General features: G+C 43.4%; 1 protein-coding gene across 1 annotated transcript in view; it reads left to right on the plus strand.

The window, feature by feature from the left end:
* The window catches only part of LOC126269609 (thyrotropin-releasing hormone-degrading ectoenzyme-like), a 253,127-nt gene that overhangs the window by 33,774 nt on the left and 193,896 nt on the right, over positions 1-25,457 (plus strand). The window contains exons 6-7 of the mRNA XM_049974005.1: positions 5,567-5,722; positions 5,803-5,927. Coding sequence (XP_049829962.1) covers positions 5,567-5,722; positions 5,803-5,927 — 281 coding nt within the window. The remainder of the gene's footprint in view (positions 1-5,566; positions 5,723-5,802; positions 5,928-25,457) is intronic.

A 25,457-nucleotide genomic window follows, 5' to 3' on the forward strand; every position in this document is an offset into this window, starting at 1 on the left:
TACACTCCATACAAATGCTTTCAGAAACGACTTCCAGACATTTAAATCTATACTCGATGTTAACAAATTTCTCTTCTTCAGAACCGCTTTCCTTGCCATTGCCAGTCTACATTTTATATCCTCTCTACTTCGACCATCATCAGTTGTTTTGCTCCCCAAATAGCAAAACTCCTTTACTACTTTAAGTGTCTCATTTCCTAATCTAATTCCCTCAGCATCGCCTGACTTAATTCGACTACATTCCATTATCCTCGTTTTGCTTTTGTTGATGTTCATCTTATACCCTCCTTTCAAGACACTGTCCATTCCGTTCAACTGCTCTTCCAACTCCTTTGGTGTCTCTGACAGAATTACAATGTCATCGGCGAACCTCAAAGATTTTATTTCTTCTCCATGGATTTTAACTTTTCTTTTGTTTATTTTCTTTTGTTTCCCTTACTGCTTGCTCAATGTACAGATTGAATAGCATCGGGGAGAGGCTACAACCCTGTCTTACTCCCTTCCTAAACACTGCTTCTCATTCATGTCCCGCGACTCTTATAACTGCCATCTGTTTTCTGTACAAATTGTAAATAGCCTTTCGCTCCCTGTATTTTACTCCTGCCATCTTCAGAATTTGAAACGGAGTATTCCAGTCAACATTCCCGTCGACAGAGTATAAGTCGTATTTAAATTATTTCCCTCGTTACTATCCATACATTCCTGCCTCGTCATCTGTAAAAAAAAAAAAAAAAAAAAAATTGCAAGGTGTAGCGCAAAACGAAATGTTTATGTAAAATGTCACATTCATTTTGCTGAACTTTTCGACCTCAAACAGCTGTCGGGAGTAGCCGTCGTGCCCCTAGGTGGCGGAGCTCTTCAGAGTATTTTCAGGCTTAGCCTTCCCAAAAATTTGAACAAATCTTTAGAGTTAGAATATATCAACGCATTAAAAACAGTGTACGTTTGTTTTACATGTTACAACAGTTTCATTCGCTCCATCCGTTACGCATGTTATCCAGTTTAACAGTTCCCTGGAGGCTTCTAGAAACAGCCACTTATTTCTACACGGCAGCCGATAGGGCTGCATCCAGTCACATATGTTGTAGAAGCGTGGCATTGAGACATGCATTAGCTGTGTGACTCTGTATTATTTCGCGCGCTGTTCAGTTCCGGTTTAACAGACTTGTTTTAGTAATATGATGCGCGAGAGCATGTGATTAACTCGATTAACTGATTATATTGTGGCTTGTTCCGAGGGAACACTTGTGTTTTATATTTTTCCACGCATTAGATGACAAACAATATTCAATCTGAACTTACGAAACCAAATGCACTCATCAGGATAAGCGATTCATACCACACACTTGGCCATTAAAATAGTTGATGGGACAAAAACATATTTTTGTATTTTCTTGGTATAAAAAGTATCCTTGGTTTACATGTTGCTCTGTAATAAAAAATTATATTGTTAGACATGTTATTTATTTGGCGGGGCTGTGATTCTTTAGGAGTATGTTTGACAAAAAATATTGGCGGGAAAGCCAAGAAACACCAGAATTCAAGATGGCATCTTTAGAATCAAGAGTGTTTTTAGTTGTTGGATCATGGAACACCCAATTTCTGAAGGAGCCGAACTTCTTGCCATAAAACATACTGCATTCGTAAAACAAAATGGATTCATACCCGAGAGACTTAGTGATATTGTTTGTCTCTTGTGCAAACAAGAGCCCGCATTCAGAGGACACTTTGTAGATGAAAGTCCCGAGAACAAAGGGAACAGCCTTGAATTATTCGAACTTTTGTCTAGACAGTGATCACTTGTAGATCACTTCTTGGTTCAAAAGCATGTCAAGCACAATTGAAAACGAATTAACCGAATCTGTTAGCGTTGCCATTAATGATTACATTACATAAAAATTACGATCATGTGAATTTGTTGGAAGTCAAACTGTTTCTTGTAAGTCACAAATGAGTGTTATTATGAGGTTTTGTACACAACCCGTAGAAATAATTATTCGTTTTCACAATTTTTCTAGTGAAAAAACTGCTCAAGATTGATTAGAAATTGTATTCAATGTATAACATTACCGTGTTTACCTGTGCTAATGTGCCTTCCATAACTGCGCCTCCGTCAAATCTCGCTGAAAAGTAATTGGCAAAAGTAACCTGTTTCAAATTACATGTCTACACCAGGTTTGCAGTCCAAAACACTTTCATTCCACTTTGATATTAAATAACCTACTGCTTATGGCCACAACGAGTATCATTTACCATTATTTACCACAGATAACGATTAAGTCAGAAACGATGCTCGCTTAATATTCTACAGTGGTGATGATAGTTCGAGTGTGGTAACCTAACATACGAGGGTAACCCCAAAAGTATGGTCTCCTATTTTCTTATATGTACAGAACTCTGTTTGTGTGGCAGTTAGTCACACTGTTATGAAGAGTGCTTCACGCTCTGTGTGTAAACATGCGCACGCTGAGGCAGCCGTTGAGAATGGAGCTCCCGTTGGATGTTACCGCTAAGTGCGAATTGCGCGCAGTTATTCGGTTTCTGAACGCAAAGAGCACTGCGTCGATTCAAATCCATCGCCAGTTGACGGAAGTGTAAGATGAGTTGTGGATGGATGTCACTAATGTTCGTAAGTGGTGTAGAGAGTTTGCAGCTGGGCGGACCGAAATTCACGACGAACAAAGGAGCGGGCAACCGCCTATTTCTGAGGAGACAGTGTTGAAGGTTGAACAAAGCATGTGTGAAGATCGGTGGATCATCCTGCATGATCTGTGCACGTTGGTTCCTGAGGTTTCCCGAAGCACCGCTCACAGAATTTTAACGGAATCATTGAACTACAGGAAGGTGTGCGCAAGATGGGTGCCACGCTTGCTGACTGAGGACCACATGCTTCCCGCTCATTTTTTCACCGCATTGCAGCCGAACAGGACAACTTTCTGGACTCAATTGTCACGGGTGACGAAACCTGGGTATAGCACTTTACACATGAGACCAAGCAACAATCACGCCACTTCATTCCTGTCTGAACAGCATGGCGGCGAGCTGGTATGACATGGGCATACAAAAACTGCCACAGCGTCTACAAAAATGCATCGACAGAAATGGTGATTTATGTCGAGAAATAGTTAAATATTCAATCTGTAAACTGATGTAAACCATTGTAGAAATAAACAGGTCTATTTACTTACAAAAAAAATAGGAGACCTTACTTTTGGGATTGCCCTCGTAAATGCAGCTTCACAATAATTAACATGTAGCAAGTAAATCACTAACACATTCGCTAATTGCACTGTCGTTAAAAGCATTTAGTACATAGAAAAGAATATAGTCATATCAAAACGAAAACGACGTGCACGGCAAGCACAATTCGGAAACAACACAATTCAGTACTTTTATCACTGTTCACAAAATGCGTCACAGTTCTAGAGATTAATTGCTCGTTTTCAGTAAATCGTCAAAAATAATCACTCAAGTACCGAATAATTTCCCGGGTGCGAAATTTAGATAAAACCTGGCATAATATACTAATTGCAATTTGTGCTAACTCGCCTGCGACGCATCTTTAAGACACGTATGTTTCTCATTTCACAACCTGCCGCAGACTGACCAAAATGGCTCTCAACAGCCTCTCTTTTATAATACTACAATAATTAGTAGTACACTCAACTATTGTTATTTCCTGTCTATTTACAAATTACAATTAAGGATTTACATTCCAGATTAAGTGAATACTGGGGAAAGATTGCTCTGAATATAAAATTATAGTACAACAGTAACTGCTATTGAATTATGGTGTCAAGTTTCCCCAAATATTGTAGTCTGTTTCAGTAACAATGTTTCAGCTATAAATGCTAATTACTCTGAAATCCAGTAAGAGCAAAAGTTACTACCATGTCTCTGGCATTAGCTGTAGGACTACTATAATTATTCATATACTTTCGATCTACTTCCTGTGAAAATTAGAAATTTGGTATATATTTACATAGTAACAATGGCAACGAAGTTCTATCTTACTGGTATTCGTAATTAACAAATTTTTTGGATGAACTATTTATTACAAATATCATCAAACTAATCAAATGAATGAAATGGATAAAAAAATTAATTTAGGTAAGTCCTGATCTAAATTTTAGATTTTCGGGACTGTGCGCATGCCATGTAAGTGATGATCTCGAAGATATTACAAAAAAAGGGGGGGAGTAGATATCAGGGGGAAAGAATCCATCTGCTATGCTTATAAATGTGTTTGTCTGGGAAGTTACTGACAAAATAGCGACCCAAACATACGATGGAGCCTCGGTACTGGCAAGTAAACATGGAGGTGTCCAAAACTTCGTTAGACAAAAGTATTCACAAGCTATATTTTTGTACTGGTAAGCTCATAAACTTAGTCTAGTGCTGTTACATTTATCTAAAAGTGTCAAAGTAATGAGGCTTAGCATTTACAATCCTGTAGCATTATATTCACTTTCAGCAAGTCCTCACAGAGACCGCAACTCTTAGAAATAAAGTATTCAGATTGCCTCAAACACTTACTGCATGCTGGGATTTCGGTTCACTAGCTGTTCAGGTAATATATCTTAAATCTCATGAACTGAAAGATATTTTCCAAAATATCACCACAGATGATGAAGATTATGATGCAGAGTCGTTCAGCAGTACTTCTGGCTTGCTTAGCATTCTTAAGAAAACTCTACTCCTTTACACAGAAATATTTGTATATGCTGGTCATCTCTATGCACTTCTTCAACACGAAACTACAAGTGATATTAGTATATGCATTGGTAAAATCAAGAAGATGACTAGTCTGTTAAATGACGCTGTGACCTCAAGTACTGAAAGCTGTAACAAGAAATTTAATAGTGAAAGAAGTATTAATGAGTGTGACTTCCAGTCCCATAAGACTTTATCTCAATAATTAAACTGAACGGCCGCCTTCTAAATTACCCATTCTTCAACAAACAGCGACTGAAAAATGAGGTAGGAAACATTTATATTGACAGACATATTACTTACCACCTGCAGACTTTTTAAAATTCATAATGGACAATGAACTTCAAAATATTGACGACCAAGTATCAAAGCTTATTAAATTGATTCTTACTTTCCCTGTCACTGCAGCTTCTTCTAAAAGAAATACGAGCACCCTTCAAAAAATTGAAAATTGGGTATCGCAATACATGGCCTATAAACAATAGGTTTAGTTCTCTCTGCTTAATTGCCACAGAGAAAACCCTGGTTAAACAACTTATAAGTGATCAGAAATTTAAAGATTACATGATTGATAACTTTGCTACCAAGAAGAATCGGCACATGTATTTCTTGCATAAAAAGGAATAGTATAAGTCTGCTCTCAATTAAACCATTAGCATCGTCAGTCATACCACTGGCAAGAAACTAAGACACCATGTCATCAGATGAATGTGCGTTACCAAACTACAACCTGCTTTCATTGAGCCATATTTCTCACAGCAATAGCTATGAGACTTTAAAAGAAAGCGCGCTGGTTTTCAATTTTGTTTGTTGTACTTAGGAGAAAGACACTCAGATTTATATTTTTTTCCAGGTGGTTCGTGGCTACAGACATGACAAGAAATAAGGCACGTAAGGTATTCCCATGTTTCGACGAGTTATCATACAAAGCCCCATTTGATATAAGCATTGGACGCCAAGAAAGGATGAGATCACTTTCGAATATGGCACTTCGTAAGAGCGAGAAGATGTAAGAATACTTTAAGCTATATTTGAAATAACATTACTATGCACTATCAAATTTTTATTTTCAACTTGTACTTTCTGTAGGTTGTATCAGTCCGGTTGGGTGTGGGACACTTTTGAGACGACACCACCCATGTCAACATTTTCAGTGAATATTTTTATCTTTGATCCTGACGTAATTGTGCCACTTGAGCCGAGACGTGACCTTGGTAAGTGTGTTGTTAGTTGTAATGGGATAACAAAAATTCTCTTAAGATTTTGGAACTATAGATTAGGGAGCCATATACTTAAAATTAATGTGTACAGTCGAGTTAATGATATTGTCGCCCGCAGAGTGTAAGCGGCATGAGGGGCAGCTGCCCCTTGTGTTTGTATTCCTTTACATTAGAAATACAAAACAAGACGTGAAACTGTAGTGCTCGGAATTTTATTACCAAAAATACCTGGGAAACTATCACTAAAATGACAAGGAAATGCCGATAAAATTACATAAAATGATAGAAAAATGTGTCATGTCAGGCATAAAATGAATAGAGTAATGAATAACTTTATAGGACGTTGATACTGAAATTACAGAAAGAGTAATTAATTTAAAACCACTATGTTTCACTTTAAGAAATATCATACTTTGAAGATGTACGAAGCTTTTATATGGCAACCTTAGAAGTGTAGCAGTTGTGACAGTCAGCACGCAGACGATCTCGAAAGTAAGGGAACGTCTTTTGGTGGGCAACAAGTGCTTTTAGTTACAAAATATTTCAAGATTTTCTGAAAGAATTGGGACATGGAATGTAATGTTTTTCTTTAGTTTCGAAGAAGAATCTAAAAAATCCGTAAGTGAATACCGATATTTCAGAAATGGACATTACATTTGGTGCTATATTTATTTATTCATTAATCATCCATTTTATGACGTAGAATTATATAGGACTTTTCATATGTTAACACAAAATAAACTTAAATAATAGCGTCTGTATACAACTCATGCAGATAATTAAGTACATACACAAAAGCAAATCATAAATGTACATACAGAATCATCCAGATAACCCGATACATGAACCAAACAAATTATAAATTTGCATGTTATTCAATGACGCATGGCTATACTTAAATTACGTTATGGATGTCCTCAAATTCATAAAATCTACGTACTCGTCAACATTATGAAAGCTTTCATTTATAAATATTTTCTAAAGCCCATTTTTGAAAATGTGCAGCTTTGGTATCTTTTTAACTCTTAAGGGAAGGGCATTGAAAAGAATTTTAGGATGATATATTACACTTTTTTTATACATGTCGATATCTTCGTTTCAATACGCTCCTGGCACAAGTTAACGACAGCAAGTGCCATGAAAAGAACCTAATGAACCATCAGTTAATTTTCAACCTGTATGAATACATTTTTGAGCAATATTATTACGCTTTTCTAGAGGAACGTGGTGTTCGTTCTTGCCAACGTTAATCACACAAAATCAATTTTACATTTCTATACCCAAAACATTCGAGATTTTAGTACTTGTGAGCAATGCATAGGTCGTAAGTAAAGAAAGATTGTATGTCAAAAAATTTCGTGCATTAACTCAATGAACCTAACAACGCAGAAACTGGACAGAAGTTGACTGGAAGCGTATAGTTTGGATAAGCAAAGCACGATTTTGCTTCTCATCAAGTTGTGCACCGACACTCAATGAGAGGTTTAATCCGCAGTGTGTTCAGAGTGTAGTTCAGATCGGAATTGGTTCCTTTCTGTTTTCTTTGTATTTCGTGACATGACGTAAGCTCACTCATTTATATGATCGTGAATATGAAAAGGATGTATATTTCAACATTCTCCATGAGCAAGTGTTGCCCTTGCTTCTGCAACTTCATTATGAGTTTGCTGTGGACCCTTCCGTCCTTCAAGATTACAAGAGCCGTGTTCACATGAGTATACTCCGTTCTTCATAAGAAGAAACATCATGTAAACATTAACCTATGCATTCTTCCGCGATTGCTGGACATGGAGGTTTAAAATGAGGGAGGTTTCATTTCATCACAAACTTGAAGCTGGTGTCCGCCATCATAATTCGACCAAAACATTAGGTTCACCACATTCACACATGCGTGGTACACCACGCTGTTACTTCACCGTGACGCCACTCTGACGTCTCCGTGCTCAATGTTGAGTGTAAGGTGCTTTGCTTGTTTGGAGACGTAGTTGTTTCATCAAAATGCCAGTTTGAGTTGTTGACGGGTGTACTAATCGAATCGATCGCAATCTATAGTGTAAAGGAATCACATTTCATTCTTAAGTGGAGCAACTCAAGCAATATTTTCTTTTGTGTACATGAATTATTGTTGCACTGTTTACTTGTACTGAAATGGTTTTATTTCTGTTATTTGACTTCAGATTTGTCTTACTTTACTCAGTGTTCGTTCTTTCTCTTCTTTCCTGTGTATTTCATTGCCTTTCAAGCCGCAAACGCTCCGACATCCGAGTCACAGTGTTTCAATTATCTCGTCCTCGCACAACACACGGCTACCTAACCGCGCTGATTGTTGGGACAGCATCTCACTGCATACGTTTATGGGCTAGAAAAGATAAAGTACGTAAGTTTTTTGCAAACCTGGACACTAAAAATGTTGTGCAACGAGTTGAAGGCTGACAATGTAAAGAACAAGAAGCAGTACCGACACCATTAAGTAAACAAGCATTGGTTTCGGAGTTCCAGTTTCATTTGCTATCGGTAAAAACACAGTAGAAGTGGAATTAAATGGATTCATATTTTTTACATTACTTCCTTCTATTTCTTCACTGAAGAGCGAAAGAAACTGGCAAACCTGCCTCATATGGTGTAGGATCCCAGAGACCACGCATAAATGCGGCACCACGACGTGGCATGGAATCGACTGTCTGAAGTAGTGCTGAGGGAATCGACACCATGAATCCTGCAGGGCACTCCATAAATCCATAAGAGTACGAGGGGTTAGATCCCTTCTGTACAGTAAGCTGGAAGGCATCCCAGATATGCTCAATAATGGTCATGTCTGGGGAGTCAGATGGCCAGTGGAAATTTTGAAACTCAGAAGAGTGTTCCTGGAGCCACTCTGTAGCAATTCTGGGCTCGTGGAGTGTCGCATTGACCTGTTGGAATTGCCCAAGTCCGTCGAAATGACCAACGGACATTAATGGAAGCAGGTGATCAGGCAAGACGCTTACGTACGTATCACCTGTCAGAGTCGTATCTAGGTATCTAGATGTATCAGAGGTCCCATATTACTCTAACTGCACACACCCCACACTATTACAGAGCCTCCGCCAGCTTCAACAGTCCCCTGCTGCAGTGCAAGGTCCTTGGATTCATCAGGCTGTCTCCACACCCATACACGTCCATCCGGTCGATACAATTTGAAACGAGACTCGTCCGACCGGGAAACATGTTTCCAGTCTTCAATGGTCCAATGTCGGTGTTGACGGGCCCAGGCGAGGCGTAAAGCTTTGTGTCGTGCAGTCATCAAGAGTACACGAGTTTGCCCTTTGGCTCCGAAAGCCCATATCGATGATGTTTCGTTGAATGGTTCTCTTGCTGACACTTGTTGAAGGCCCAGCAATGAAATGTGCTGCAATTTGTGGAAGGATTGCACTCCTGTGACGTTGAACGATTCTCTTCAATCTTTGTTGGTCTCGTTCTTCTAGGAGATTTGATGTTTCACCGGATTCCTGATTTCACAGTACACTCGTGGAATAGTCGTATGGGAAAATCCCCACTACATCGCTAGCTTGGAGATGCTGTGCCGACAAGAGTATATTGGTACCGCCAGCCGATAAGGGGAATGCGACCGTCGTATGAAGACCGAATATTATGAGCGAAAGATTCGAGACCTACTAGATCCAACGACGTACCGAAAACTAAGCGCAGATCCGAAGCAGCATATCACACCGAATACGAATCGGTTAATCAAGGTCTCTTCTCTGCGCAACACAGAAGCCATGCCACCTCGGCTGTATGGATTACCTAAGATCCATAAGAACAACGTTCGACTAAGACCGATTGTTAGCGCTCCTGGCTCACCAACGTATAAACAGGCAAAACACTTGGCCTCTCTGCTCCAGCCGCACGTGGGGAAGACCGACACATACACTCCTGGAAATGGAAAAAAGAACACATTGACACCGGTGTGTCAGACCCACCATACTTGCTCCGGACACTGTGAGAGGGCTGTACAAGCAATGATCACACGCACGGCACAGCGGTCACACCAGGAACCGCGGTGTTGGCCATCGAATGGCGCTAGCTGCGCAGCATTTGTGCACCGCCGCCGTCAGTGTCAGCCAGTTTGCCGTGGCATACGGATCTCCATCGCAGTCTTTAACACTGGTAGCATGCCGCGACAGCGTGGACGTGAACCGTATGTGCAGTTGACGGACTTTGAGCGAGGGCGTATAGTGGGCATGCGGGAGGCCGGGTGGACGTACCGCCGAATTGCTCAACACGTGGGGCGTGAGGTCTCCACAGTACATCGATGTTGTCGCCAGTGGTCGGCGGAAGGTGCACGTGCCCGTCGACCTGGGACCGGACCGTAGCGAAGCACGGATGCACGCCAAGACCGTAGGATCCTACGCAGTGCCGTAGGGGACCGCACCGCCACTTCCCAGCAAATTAGGGACACTGTTGCTCCTGGGGTATCGGCGAGGACCATTCGCAACCGTCTCCATGAAGCTGGGCTACGGTCCCGCACACCGTTAGGCCGTCTTCCGCTCACGCCCCAACATCGTGCAGACCGCCTCCAGTGGTGGCGCGACAGGCGTGAATGGAGGGACGAATGGAGAATTGTCGTCTTCAGCGATGAGAGTCGCTTCTGCCTTGGTGCCAATGATGGTCGTATGCGTGTTTGGCGCCGTGCAGGTGAGCGCCACAATCAGGACTGCATACGACCGAGGCACACAGGGCCAACACCCGGCATCATGGTGTGGGGAGCGATCTCCTACACTGACCGTACACCTCTGGTGATCGTCGAGGGGACACTGAATAGTGCACGGTACATCCAAACCGTCATCGAACCCATCGTTCTACCATTCCTAGACCGGCAAGGGAACTTGCTGTTCCAACAGGACAATGCACGTCCGCATGTATCCCGTGCCACCCAACGTGCTCTAGAATGTGTAAGTCAACTACCCTGGCCAGCAAGATCTCCGGATCTGTCCCCCATTGAGCATGTTTGGAACTGGATGAAGCGTCGTCTCACGCGGTCTGCACGTCCAGCACGAACGCTGGTCCAACTGAGGTGCCAGGTGGAAATGTCATGGCAAGCCGTTCCACAGGACTACATCCAGCATCTCTACGATCGTCTCCATGGGAGTATAGCAGCCTGCATTGCTGCGAAAGGTGGATATACACTGTACTAGTTCCGACATTGTGCATGCTTTGTTGCCTGTGTCTATGTGCCTGTGGTTCTGTCAGTGTGATCATGTGATGTATCTGACCCCAGGAATGTGTCAATAAAGTTTCCCCTTCCTGGGACAATGAATTCACGGTGTTCTTATTTCAGTTTCCAGGAGTGTATATAAAGGACTCAGGACATTTCATTGAGAAGCTGAAGAAACTGAAACTTACACCAACGACATTCTGTTCAGCCTTGATGTTATTTCTTTGTTTACATAAGTGCCACTCAGTGACGCTCTGTAGCACATCGGTTCCACTTTCCCGCAAGACATCACAAAGCTCTTCCATTAATGTTTCACCACGAGCTATTTCCTACCTAAGACACTTGAACAGCCTCCATGACAACACAAAATTTACCATGGAAATAGAAAGGGACAAAAAACTGCCATTTTTAGATGTGGTGTTCACAAGGAATGGCGAAAACCTGGGACACAGCGTGTATCGAAAAGCGACACACACGGACCAATACCTGCACAAACTATCAAACCACCAGCCAGAAAAGAGGCACTATTAATACTCTCGTAACGCGATCAGGCCGCATATGTGAGCCGCAGCACCTCAGACGCGAAATCTAACACCTGGAAAGAGTTCTGAGGAGCAATGGGTACTCCACAAATTATATTAGAAGTGTAATAGAGCCAAACACTCAGCGAAGTAAGGAATCAGAAACAGAAATGTCGGGTACGGCCTTTCTGCCATACATTCCCAGAGTGACGGACAGAATTGGCCATATACTCCGCAAACACGGCGTAAAGACGATTTTCAAATCGACAAGGAAGATCAAAGAGTGTCTTAGATCGCCAGAGGAGAAAAGGGACCACTTGCAATGTCGGAAATATACCGAATACCATGCACACGAGGAAAAGTTTATGTCGGAATGACTGGACGATCAGTCAACACCAGGATCAAAGAACATAAGCGACATTGCAGGTTGGGGCAAGTGGAGAAATTGGCCGTGGCAGAGCACGGACTAAGTGAGACAGGCCACGTAATAAAATTCGCCGACACGGAAGTTCTGGCTGTAGAGAAGCACTATCACACCCGCTCGTTCAGAGAAGCTGTAGAAATACAAAAACACGCAAACAGCATCAACAAGAAAGAGGAAAGCCTTAAGGTAAACGGATCCTGGCTTCCCGTACTGCAGCGAACAACCGTCGCATGTAGCAAGAGGAGAACCGCACCGGAAATGACCGCGGAGAAGCCCTCGGACGTTGGCGCACCACGTACATATAGCCTGCGGCCGCGAGCTCGGCTCCAGTTCGTCACCGGCAATGGAGGGTGAAGCTTTGACACTGCCAGCCACTCGTGTTGGAGAAACGTCAGTAAAATCATCAGATGACCGTCGGCTGAAGAACCCGAGACAGAAGCCAATAGGCAGTTTGTCAACAATTGGCCACGAAAGCCCTAACAATTTTATACCTGAAGAAATTAGGACTCTCTTCCTCATTAAGCTGGGGCGATGGTACACAGTGTTAGCGTGAAGTCTCCTGAAGATGACTACGTTTTTTGTCCTGTATGTTTATATAAGCGATCATGGCTAACGTTATTTTAATGCGACTGAACGTCACAACACGATTAGGAAACGACGTGTGCAGAGAGTGTGTCAAGCTGTCTTGAAAGCACGTCCACAGCGAAACGTTGGCTAACTGATGTGGCCAAGGAAGTATGGTGATGCTTACTACGCAGATGCCATGTGTGAGGCTTGCAGTGTTTGCCTAAGCGGTGAGCTGCTGAAAGATGGTACACTCACGCATGCTGCTCCAGAAAGTGCAATAAAACACAGGTCCAAGTCATTCATGCACTCTTACGCCCCATGATAAGAATTATGGCCTCAATTTCACATTCAGCCACTTTTGCTTGGGGCAGGAATGAAACTGCAATACGATAATTCACTCTCCTTGTGTATTCAACGTACCAAAACAAATGTGCAGCTGGTCATCAGCTATGATTCTTTGCCCACAGGCACATTATCTGGATGACTTTGCGTCATATCATAAGTTCAGAAGACCCCGAGTAAAAATAGTTGGTACAAGGTACTCCTCAGGTTTTATATAATCTCTACAAGTAAATATGTATACGTCAATTTCGACACAATTTAACTATGCATGACATTCTTGTCACTATGAACAAACCACGAAATATTTAGAAGGCCTGAATTACTTAGTTACTGACATGAGATGTATTTTATTTGTTTCTTTATTTAGTGAAGCACTCCTGTCGAAAACGGGCTGTATTCTGAACAATGTGTGTGACAAATCAGCATCATTAAAGTGGTTTCGTAATTCTTTAATCAGTTTACAGTTAACACTACTTTTAAAAAACTTAAAACGCATGGAAAGACAAAAAGCAGGATCCGAGAACTAAAAATTTAGCTTGATTATAATTATTAGATTACTCAGTGGAAAAACAGAAAAAAAGCTAACTTGAAGATTCCCGTCGTCAACTCGCTCGTTATCTGACTGTCCTGGGAAAATCCTCAGGTGGTTTCACGTGCCAGCTGGGATCTATTTCAATAACAGTGGGAGCTTTAGTGACTACATCTAAGCCAGTACACTAAATGCGATACTTTCCTGTTATAAGAATGCCAGTCTCTTCTTACGTTATTACAAGTTTCTCACATTCCACCGCTTGTAGCATAATCCAGAACAGCCGTCTAAATTCTGAACTGTAAGTCTCTTTAAAAAAGGTCTACGTCCCTCCTCATTTCCAGCAAATGCGCAATGATTGTAACAAAATTTAAAATTTACAAGAGCTAATAATTTAATTCCTCAGTGGGTTTGCCTTCGAGATATCACTGCCATTTTGTTGATAAGAACTACAAACATAACAAGTGTAATAATTCCACGTGGCAAAAGGTCCTAAGGACGGCTCTTATTTTCACAGTTAAAAAGTAACAAGACCATAAAAGATAACTTGAGGGTCAGTAGTATTCTGAAACTCATGTTAAATCACTGCATCCCTTTAGCCACCATGCCCTACTGTACGTATAATAATGAACACTTATTTTAAAAGCTATATTACTTCTCATGGTTTTCAGACAAAAAAACCCAAAATACATCTATGGACGATGTTTCTTGAAGCCAGGCCGCCCTGCATGTTAGGATTTTGAATTGGAGTAGTATTGCCCAGTATTATCAACCTAGTTTGCAGGGCACCTTACATGTTGGGGGTAAAAAATGATATCCAAGCCCCTGATATGCAGGCTGTATCATGAGAATAGTATTGGTTCCTTTATCAATCTGTTCTGCGGGGGGGGCACACTTATGGAGGGACACAGCTGAGCAGAGATAGGTGGGCCGGAGGAGACAGACAGCGAGAAAGAGCATGGAGGTTGAGGTGAACAGGGAAAAGGGGGAGGTGGAGATGGACAGAGAGAGAGAGGAGAAGAGGAGCACTATAGAAATAGTGTGAAGGATGATAAGATGTACAGAGGGGAGAACTGAATGAGATGGACAACAGAAAGGCAAGTGGTCAGAAGAGAGGATGGACACATACTGTGCAGGTATTATTTACATACCTTGCAGGGGCTACACATGCAGATGGGTACAACTGAGTAGAGATGGTAAAAGATGGATAGTGAGAAAGAGGTGACGATGAGGTGGGCAGAGAGAGTGTGGGCGATGATGAGATGAAGAGAGATGGGGCAGGGAAAATGGACAGAGAAAAGAGTGAGGGGAGGGTAGATAGAGAGATGGTGAGGATAACATGTACAGATAGAGTGGGGAGGAGAAATTGGGCAGAGACAGGGCAGGAGGAGGTGAAGAAAAAGAGTGTAAAGGCATGTAAGATGGGCAGAGAGGGGGACAGAAGAGTTTCACAGAGAGGAGAAGCAAGGACAGATAGAGAGTGGGTGGGGGAACAGAGGTACGGAGAAGGGGTAGTCAGAGAGAGGGGGAAGAGGCTGATGGAGAATGAGAGGGGGAAAAAGGGGGACATGCGGGGGGCAGGTGAAACTCGTTAGAGGGGTAGTCGGCTGGTGGTAAAGGAAGTTGTGGGACATGGAGATGGGTAGAGATGGGGGGGGGGGGGGAGGGCGATATGGAAAGAAAGCTGGGAGGGGCGAGAAGGTATGATTGGAGGGAGTGGGAGGAGGAGATGAACAAAGAGAGAAGGAGGGGAAATGGAGGTGATATGCGCAGTATACGCATCAAAAGCTAGTTTACATGTAAAATAGCATATGTGTATGTATGTCTGCGACTCTCCCAAACCTCTACATCAATTTGGAGCAAGTTTGGAAAACAGAAGACTTCATGAATGTCAGCACTAGAGGGTTTACAGTATTCTAGCTCCAGTGTAAGTGGAGATGTGGGAAAAAATATGTTTGATATGTGGGAATAGTATTGGCGTGCCTTATCATCCTGCTCTATAGGACAACCTAGACATCAGGGCCAAGGAAAGGTCTTCCAGCCCCAGATGTGTAAGCTGTCCCACACTGCAGGCGTGTTGTGGGAATAGTAATGGCCTGCTTTATTGTCCTGTTTTGCAAGGGCTCAATGTGTGAATGAGTATGACTGGGGAATATTAAGAGAGATAGAGGAGACAGGATGGATGGGGAGAGAGGGGCACAGGAGGAAATCGACAGTGAGAGAGGTGGAGATGGAGATGAACAATGAAAGGGGAGGAAGGAATGCATAAAGAACAGGGGGAAGAAGGGGAGCATACAGATGGAAAGATGATGCTGGAAAAAATAGATAGGTGGAGGAGGCAGAAGGAGATGGACACAGAGAGAGGGGGTTAAAAAGATGGACAAAAAGAGGGAGGAGAGGAGGAGAAAGATGAGGGGAGGGGAGAAGAGAGATGGGCAGACAAAGATAGTGGGAAGGAGGAGATAACTAGAGAGTGGCGGAGGGATGGGTGGAGAGAGAGAGAGAGAGAGAGAGAGAGAGAGAGAGAGAGAGAGAGAGAGAGAGAGTGGGAGGAGGACATATTCAAAAATGTTCAAATGTGTGTGACTTCCTAAGGGACCAAACTGCTAAGGTCATCAGTCCCTAGACTTACACACTACTTAAACAAACTTACATGCAGAACAACACACACACCCATGCCCGAGGGCGGACTCGAACCTCCGGCGGGAGGGGCAGCGCAATTCGTGACATGGTGCTTCTAACCGCAGCTGCAGTCATGGACTGTGTGGTTGGTTCCAGCGGAGGTTCGAGTCCTCCCTTGGGCATGGGTGTGTGTGTTTGTCCTTAGGATAATTTAGGTTAAGTAGTGTGTAAGCTTAGGGACTGATGACCTTAGCAGTTAAGTTCCAAAAGATTTCACAGACATTTGAACATTTTTTCTAACTGCATGGCCACTCCGTGCTGCAGGAGGACATGGACAGAGAGAGAGAGAGAGGAAAAGGAGATGAACACAGAGAGGGGCAGGAGGAAATGGGCAGTTAGAGAGGGGGAGGAAGAGTTGATGTACACTAAGATGGGGAGGAAGAAATGGGCAGAGATGTGGGAGGAGGAGAGGGACAGAGAGATGTGGTAAGACGGGGTAAACGCGGAGGTGGGGAGGAAGAGATAGAAAGAGAGAAGGATGATAAATTATTTGCAGAGAAGAGGGAGAAGGAAATGTTTGCAAAGTATTTCTCGAATGTATACGTGGGCAAAGCTCCAGGGAATAAGCTAGTTAGCTAAAATAAAATGAAATGAAGCTGCCGATCGACTGAGAGACTGAATTACTACATTTGTATGTGGTCTACATCTACATACTCCAGAAGCCACTGCACAGTGCATGGTGCAGGGTACATTGTACCATTGCTAGTCATTTCCTTTCCTCTACCACTCGCAAATAGAGCAGGGAAAAGCGATTGTCTATATGTCCAAGTAATTGGTCTAGTTTATCTTATCTTGTTCTTGTGGTCCTTACACACAACGTGCATTGGCGCCAGTGGTATCATTCTGCAGTCGGCTGCCAATATTGGTTCTCTAAATTTTCTCGATATTGTTTCATGGAAAAAAAGTCATCTTCTATCCAGGAAGTCTCATTTGAGTTCATGAAGCATCTCCGTAAAACCGCTGTGTTGATCAAACCCACTGATAACAAATATAGCAGCCTGGCTCTGAATTCCTTCAATGTCTTCCTTCAACCGACTTGTTGGGGATCCCAAAAACTCAAGCATTACTCAAGAGTGGGTGCTTCTAGTGATTTATACGCAGTCTCCTATATAGATGATCTGCCACCTTCCTAAAATTAACCCAGCAAACCAAAGTCGACCAACGGTCTTCCACACAAACAACCTTAAAGTGCTCATTCCATTTCATATCGGTCTGCCACATTACGTCTATGTATTTAATCGATGTGACTAAGTCAAGCAGCATGCAACTAATACTGTATTCGAACTTTACAGGATTGTTTTTCATGTGCAGTAACTTAATTGTTTCCACACTTAGAGCAAGCTGCCATTCATCACACCAAATAGAAATTCTGTACAAGTTCGTCCTATATCCTCCCACAGTCACCCAATGGCGACACTTACTCGTACACTACCACTTTATGAGAAACCAGTTGCAGATTGCTTCTCACCCTATCTATCAGGTCAATTATCTATACAGAGAATAAGAGTGGACCTACCTCACGTCCCTGCGGCTGTCCTGACGATACCCTTTTCTCTGATGAACACTCAGCTTCCAGATGAGCATACTGGGATCAATTAACTAAAAAGTCTTCGAGACATTCAGATATCTGGCTACCTATTCCGTTTACTTGGACATCTGTTAACAATCTGCAGTGAAGCATTGTGTTAAACACCTCCCAGAAATCTATGATTAGGGAAGTAGCTTGTTGCTCATCATTCATGGTTGACAGGATATCATGTGAGGGTTCAGCACAAGGAAAGCTTCTTAAATCTATACTGACTTGCGGATAGAATGTTTTCTGACTGCAGGAAATTAATTATATTCCAACTTACAATGTGGTCAAGAACTCTACTGCTAACCTCTTTTAAAGATATTGGTTTGAAATATTAACCTTTTCCCCTTCTTCAGGCATCACCAATACCTTCTTCCATATGCTTGGGTCTTTGAAGTGGGCGAGAGATTCGCGGTAAGTGCAAGCTAAGTGGGAGAGGGGGTGGGGGGGAAGGGAGGTGGAGGTAATGTAGAAAATTACTCTCTGTAAAATCGTACTGTGATTCTATCCAGATCAGATCTAGAGACTTAGTTGTTGTCAACTCTGTCACCAGGGAAGCCTAGTTCTATGTCATTTGTAGAGGAGTCCGTGCAACAGTCAGTAGATAGTATGTCTGTACAGCCTTCTTGAGTCTACAACTTTATAAGCACGAAATTTGAACCTTCAGCATTCCCTTTGCTGTCTTCTATTAACACACCAGATTGGTCGATGAATGACTATATAGAAGCCTTGAGTCTACTTAGTAATTTTATACAGTAGTAGACAGACAGTAGGTATTCTGGAACATAGTGCACCATTGCCAGATTTCCAGTAATGTCATTGATGACATCATACATTGTTGTTAGATATCTGCCCCCATCCCTCTGATATAGGTCAAGTGCCTTAATTATAAAATGGGGTGAAAGTAAAAAATTGGTGGGAAACTCAAAAATTTATGGGAAATAGCCCAATTGTGATATAGGTGACTGTGGACATATGGCAGTTTTAATAAATATTAATTGGTTGGAAATCCAAGATGGTGCCTTGTCCTGTTGGTGGAAGTGGGTCTCTTGTTCTAAGTATAGAATCTAAAAGGGTCACTGGGTTTTCCCTGACATCACTGTGGAAGTAGGACTGTTGTCCTAACTATATATTAGTAGTAAATTCAAGGTGTTGCATTGTCATGTTGGTAGAAGTAGATCACTTGCCAAGCACAGAATCCAAGATGGCCATTGGCCTTGCCCCTGCTGTCACCCACTTGAGACAATGGGTGCATGTTCCCCCTGCAGGTTGAAGTATATGTAAACATGATTCCATCTTAAAGGCAGCAACCAGCTTGGACTTGCCTGCTGGCTTACTTAATGTGTTCCCACCAAGCTCTTGTCCCCTCGGACATGTATGGCTGTTTACAGCAGCCAGGTCACTTATATAATTCAGGACTGCCACTGGGTTTCAACCCTCATGTCCCACATACTGCTTCTCCTAGATTAAAGTCCATCTCTCTTCTGACATCACCTTAAGTTTCGATATGACTTGGGAGTGGTTATTTCTTTGATTTAATCTAACATCACATCGGGGAGAGCCCTTTTCATGGTCACAAAGTTTGCTGTCTGCTAGTTGTGCACTACTGCCCACCACGTCACCACATACCACTGAAAGCACTAGAGCATCAGACAGGTCCAAGCTGACTGTCAGTTGCATGGAGTTGCCATGTTAAAAAAAAAATGGTTCAAATGGCTCTGAGCACTATGGGACTCAACATCTTAAGTCATAAGTCCCCTAGAACTTAGAACTACTTAAACCTAACTAACCTAAGGACATCACACACACCCATGCCTGAGGCAGGATTCGAACCTGCGATTGTAGCAGCCCCGTGGTTCCGGACTGCAGCGCCAGAACCGCACGGCCACTGCGGCCGGCAGTTGCCATGTCCTGCCACTCCATTGTATGGCGTGAAGTGTAGACTGCAGTCTTCCATGCCATCATAGTGCACACTGTCCTAAGTTAAAAAATGTGGAAATTTTAAAAATCCAAGATAGTAGTTTTTATTTCCACCACCAGCATGGTGTTTGTGAAGGCGCTGCAACCACAGCCCAGGGTGACGTATGTTAAAAGCAGGGGAATTTGAAAATATAGGCATCACACATTTTATTTGACCTACGCTGAACAATGACGAGAAATGAAAACTACCCACAGCCCACACTGACGTTCTGCAGGAGAATTCAAACACATTTGTCCTCTCAGAGAACTTGTACAAATGCCACAGAAACCGAAAATATAAGTTGTTTTGACATGCTTGTAAAATTAACCACGAAAAATGAATGTAGGGAATAGAATGAGATTTTCACTCTGCAGCGGAGTGTGCACTGATATGAAACTTCCTGGCAGATTAAAACTGTGTGCCGGACCGAGACTCGAACTCGGGACCTACAGGAGAGCTTCTGGAAAGTTTGGAAGGTAGGAGATGAGGTACTGGCAGAAGTAAAGCTGTGAGGACGGGGTGTGAGTCGTGCTTGGATAGCTCAGTTGGTAGAGCACTTGCCTTCGAAAGGCAAAGGTCCCGAGTTCGAGTCTCATGCAGCACACAGTTTTAATCTGCCAAGAAGTTTCAATGTAGGGAATAGATGGTGCCTATTAAATCCAGCAGTAAGCTGCCTTGTTCATAGCAAAATCCCAGTTCAGACTTCCTTTGTTTTCCTACTATACTGTGATTTCATCACCATCACCTCATAAGGGATGGGGGTGTGCTGTCTGTGGTTCATTTAAAGCAGTCTTTGGCCAAGGCACAAATAAAATTAGCAAAGGCGAAAAAACACCAATACATGAGTTACACTCCTGGAAATTGAAATAAGAACACCGTGAATTCATTGTCCCAGGAAGGGGAAACTTTATTGACACATTCCTGGGGTCAGATACATCACATGATCACACTGACAGAACCACAGGCACATAGACACAGGCAACAGAGCATGCACAATGTCGGCACTAGTACAGTGTATATCCACCTTTCGCAGCAATGCAGGTAGCTCTTCTCCCATGGAGACGATCGTAGAGATGCTGGATGTAGTCCTGTGGAACGGCTTGCCATGCCATTTCCACCTGGCGCCTCAGTTGGACCAGCGTTTGTGCTGGATGTGCAGCAGACCGCGTGAGACGACGCTTCATCCAGTTCCAAACATGCTCAATGGGGGACAGATCCGGAGATCTTGCTGGCCGGGGTAGTTGACTTACACCTTCTAGAGCACGTTGGGTAGCACGGGATACATGCGGACGTGCATTGTCCTGTTGGAACAGCAAGTTCCCTTGCCGGTCTAGGAAAGGTAGAACGATGGGTTCTATGACGGTTTGGATGTACCGTGTACTATTCAGTGCCAGAGGTGTACGGCCACTGTAGGAGATCGCTCCCCACACCATGATGCCGGGTGTTGGCCCTGTGTGCCTCGGTCGTATGCAGTCCTGATTGTGGCGCTCACCTGCACGGCGCCAAACACGCATACGACCATCATTGGCACCAAGGCAGAAGCGACTCTCATCGCTGAAGACGACACGTCTCCATTCGTCCCTCCATTCACGCCTGTCGCAACACCACTGGAGGTGGTCTGCATGATGTTGGGGCGTGAGCGGAAGACGGCCTAACGGTGTGCGGGACCGTAGCCCAGCTTCATGGAGACGGTTGCGAATGGTCCTCGCCGATACCCCAGGAGCAACAGTGTCCCTAATTTGCTGGGAAGTGGCGGTGCGGTCCCCTACGGCACTGCGTAGGATCCTACGGTCTTGGCGTGCATCCGTGCGTCGCTGCGGTCCGGTCCCAGGTCGACGGGCACGTGCACCTTCCGCCGACCCCTGGCGACAACATCGATGTACTGTGGAGACCTCACGCCCCACGTGTTGAGCAATTCGGCGGTACGTCCACCCGGCCTCCCGCATGCCCACTATACGCCCTCGCTCAAAGTCCGTCAACTGCACATACGGTTCATGTCCACGCTGTCGCGGCATGCTACCAGTGTTAAAGACTGCGATGGAGCTCCGTATGCCACGGCAAACTGGCTGACACTGACGGCGGCGGTGAACAAATGCTGCGCAGCTAGCGCCATTCGACGGCCAACACCGCGGTTCCTGGTGTGTCCACTGTGCCGTGCTTGTGATCATTGCTTGTACAGCCCTCTCGCAGTGTCTGGAGCAAGTATGGTGGGTCTGACACACCGGTGTCAATGTGTTCTTTTTTCCATTTCCAGGAGTGTACAAAACACTAATGCTTAAAAAAGACACTTCACTGTCACTCAAACTGGAAGGAACTCTCCTGGAATAAGTAGTCTATTACTGAAGGGGAAAGATTGGTTGTTAAGAAGGGTAGGAGGGTGATAGTATGAGGGTGAAGGACTGTTGCATTGTACTAATGGGGTAGGAGTGGCTGGTGGGAGACAAGAAGGAAGGAGTAGATAAGGAGGGGAAGGTTACAATTTTAAGGAGAAAATGGGGTAGGGAATAAAGCGCGAAAGGGAAAAGGGGTAGAAAATTATGGGGAGAGGAGGGAAAGAGAGTCCTGATGAGGTGGAATGAATGGAGTGAATTTAAAGTTGGTAGGATAGGTAAATGTTGGGACTGTGTTCTTAATGAGGGAGGGGGAGACAGTTGTCCTTAGAAGAGGATGTGGAGGGTGTGCGGGTGTAGGGCTTTTGTGATGTGTTGGTAAAGGCACAGTAGCATACTAGGATTGCAAATTAGAAGCGAAACAATAGGGTTGTTGGAGTCAAGTTTACATCTGGTGTTGGTTGTCTGGAGGTGTTCGGTGTGAATGAGGAGAGGTGGGATTTTGATGAAGTGGTAAAGGCTACATGTGGGGGAAAATACAATGATGCAGAAAGTGAGCCAGAGCGTTTACCGTTCAAGGATCCAGAGGGACTTATAGAACTTAGGTGGCGCAGATACCCATGCAACATTTGCATAAGAAAGGATGATTCAGATCAGGGTTTTGTAGGTGAAGGACAGTGGAGAGTTGACCAAGTTCAGCATGTTAGTAGTTTTAGTCTACTGTGAGCTTTCTGTTGTATAGTTAGTAGGTGAGGTTTCCACATTAGTTGCCAGTTGATGGTTAGTACAAGACATTTCAGTGTATTACTTAACTGGATGGGATGGGCGTAAATGGTGTCATGAATCACAGTAGTAAGCAGCCATTTGCACTCTTAACACAACAATTTATTTAACAGTCACAGAACATAAATATATCAAAAGAGTTTACAGTATGTTATATCTCACAAAGAGTATGACTGATGAGAGACATAAATGTCCCGATGACATCAATTCCCAACATACTCCCCATCCTGGTCAACCTCCAGGTGGATGACCAGCTGAACCGCATGTACCATCTGCTGTCCTTCGGGAGTGCACAATATTACCGTCCTTATTTTATTGTCACTTCCCTGCACACATCTTTCTAGTTTTCCTTTCTTCTGTATGTGTCTTGGTCGTCCATCCCCTTGAATCAAAGCCAGATCACCAGATTGGAAGTCAATACATCTTGCAGATATATAACTAACTTCGTAGAAGCTCCTAAACTCTATGTGATATTCCCTGGTCCATCTTTTCCAAAATTTGTTTGACAGTTTTTACTGTATTTTAAATTCTTTGGTCATATTGTGTGTGACAGTAGGTGCTGGTCCAGTGAGCACATTTAGCAGGCCTTCACCAACCAGAAAACGTACTGGTGGCAGACGTTCTGCGTCATCTCCTGGAGAGATTGGTCTTGAGTTTACTGCAGCTTCGATGCTGACCAGAATAGTATAGAGTTGCTCTACAGTCAGAGTTGATACCAACACCTTCCATAAGCAACGCTCGGAGGTGCCGACCATCCTCTCCCACCATCCCCCCCACCAACACGCCTATAGTGCAATGGACTTCCAAATGATTCCGTTTTTGGCGAGGAAGCTATGAGTTTCTGAGGTGGTTAGTGAGTTCAATAGTTCCGATAATTCTTGGCGTGAAGATCTCTGCACAGTCGATGTAGATGGCGTATGACAATCCACATATACTACCAAATCTCTGTAAAGCCATCAAAAATGTGTTGGTATTCGTATTGGAACAGAGCTCTAAATTTACTGCAGGTGTTGTTGGGCACGTGAAGAGGGTTATACAGGCCTTTTCCATTGTCATGCCTATCTTGATATAAAGAGGGCCAGCTAAGTCTACGCTGGTGGCAGTAGAAGGCTTAGATTGTCTCATTCGATCTGTGGATGGGGGAGTTTCTATTTCTTGTCCTCTTGAAGTCTTCATGATCTTGGATGGTAAACATGTATACAGGACTCTTTAACGGTTTTACGATCTTTAAGTATCCAAAATTCTTGCTGAAGTTTGGATAACACAATGCGGACACCAGGATGACGAATATCAATAGGTGTTTGTAATATGAGGAACCTCGTGAAGCGATGTGAAGCATCTAGAAGTAATGGATGTCGTTCCTCAATGGTGAGGTCGGCAGACATTAGTCTACTCCCAGGTGAATGAGTCTGTCTTCAATGAATGGATGAATGTGTCCAATTTTAAAGTCTTGCTGGATCGGTTTACCGTTCTGGGGTTCGCGAAATTCCCTCGTGAACCACTGACGTTGGAACTGTTTTATTCCAGTAAGTGCGTGCATTTGCGATCTCGATTGCTCTCAGCTCTCCAGCAAGTTTATCTTCCTGATGAATCTTAAGTATGAAGCGAAGAATCCAGTTGCTTGTACGAATTAGTCTCCAGTAGGAACTGAATTTTGAAATTTCTATAATGCTGAGAGGTATAACACCTGTGATCACCTGTTTTACATTCCTTCTTTCTTCCGGGAGGTCAAGACGCATATGTAGAGTACCAGATGGCCAACATTGTTCTGAGTGTCCAAGTAAAGGTGGTCCTTCACACCAAACACGTGTAGATTGGGTTTGGTTGCCATGAAGCCCCGTATTAGGTGATATCCGCTGGGTTATCATTTCTAGGGCAACGTCTGCGGTGACTAGGGGACATATACGTCACTCTATTACAGATGAAAGTCTTCCATAGATTCGCATCACTGCGTATACAGCCTAAAGTCACTGCAGCTTCATCCACAACATTGCACGAGTAATGACGTACCCTGTAGCTGTGCGGAAATATCTTAGTAATCGTGCTCCCACAAGTGCACCTAGAAGTTCAAGACGTGGCAGTATTATCATTTTGACAGGCGCAAGTCTGCTCTTGCTACAAGCCAAGTGAATCGTTGTGTTGTCGTCTAAAACAGTGCAGATATACAGAGATGCACCATTCGCTCGTTCCAAAGTATCAAAACATACTTGCATCTGAACGTCGCGATCTTTGAAAGTTTGAGTACGCCGAGCTCAAACCGAGCTAAACGGTGTTGGGACGAAAAAAAAAAAAAAAAAAAAAAAAAAAAAAAAAAAAAAAAAAACTGATATAACATTCAACGTCATCTCTGTTCCGAGTCTGAGCAGCTTAAGATTCATTTCAGTTAACCAACTCGAGATTTGTGGATTCCCAATCGATAACTATATACAGAGTGAGTCACAAACTATTGCCTCCAAGAATAACTCGGAAAGTGTGATAGTAGTTGAAAAGTTTGTGTGACAGAAGTTGCAAGGGACAACGGGGGCCAAAATATGACGTTGGTTTTTTTGTTGATAGGTACGGTCGCTTCAGAGATATGAAGGTCAACTTCGATTTTTTTTTAAGTCGGATGCTACAGTT

Source organism: Schistocerca gregaria, chromosome 1 (assembly GCF_023897955.1).
Source record: "Schistocerca gregaria isolate iqSchGreg1 chromosome 1, iqSchGreg1.2, whole genome shotgun sequence".
Classification (NCBI taxonomy): Eukaryota; Metazoa; Arthropoda; class Insecta; order Orthoptera; family Acrididae; genus Schistocerca; species Schistocerca gregaria.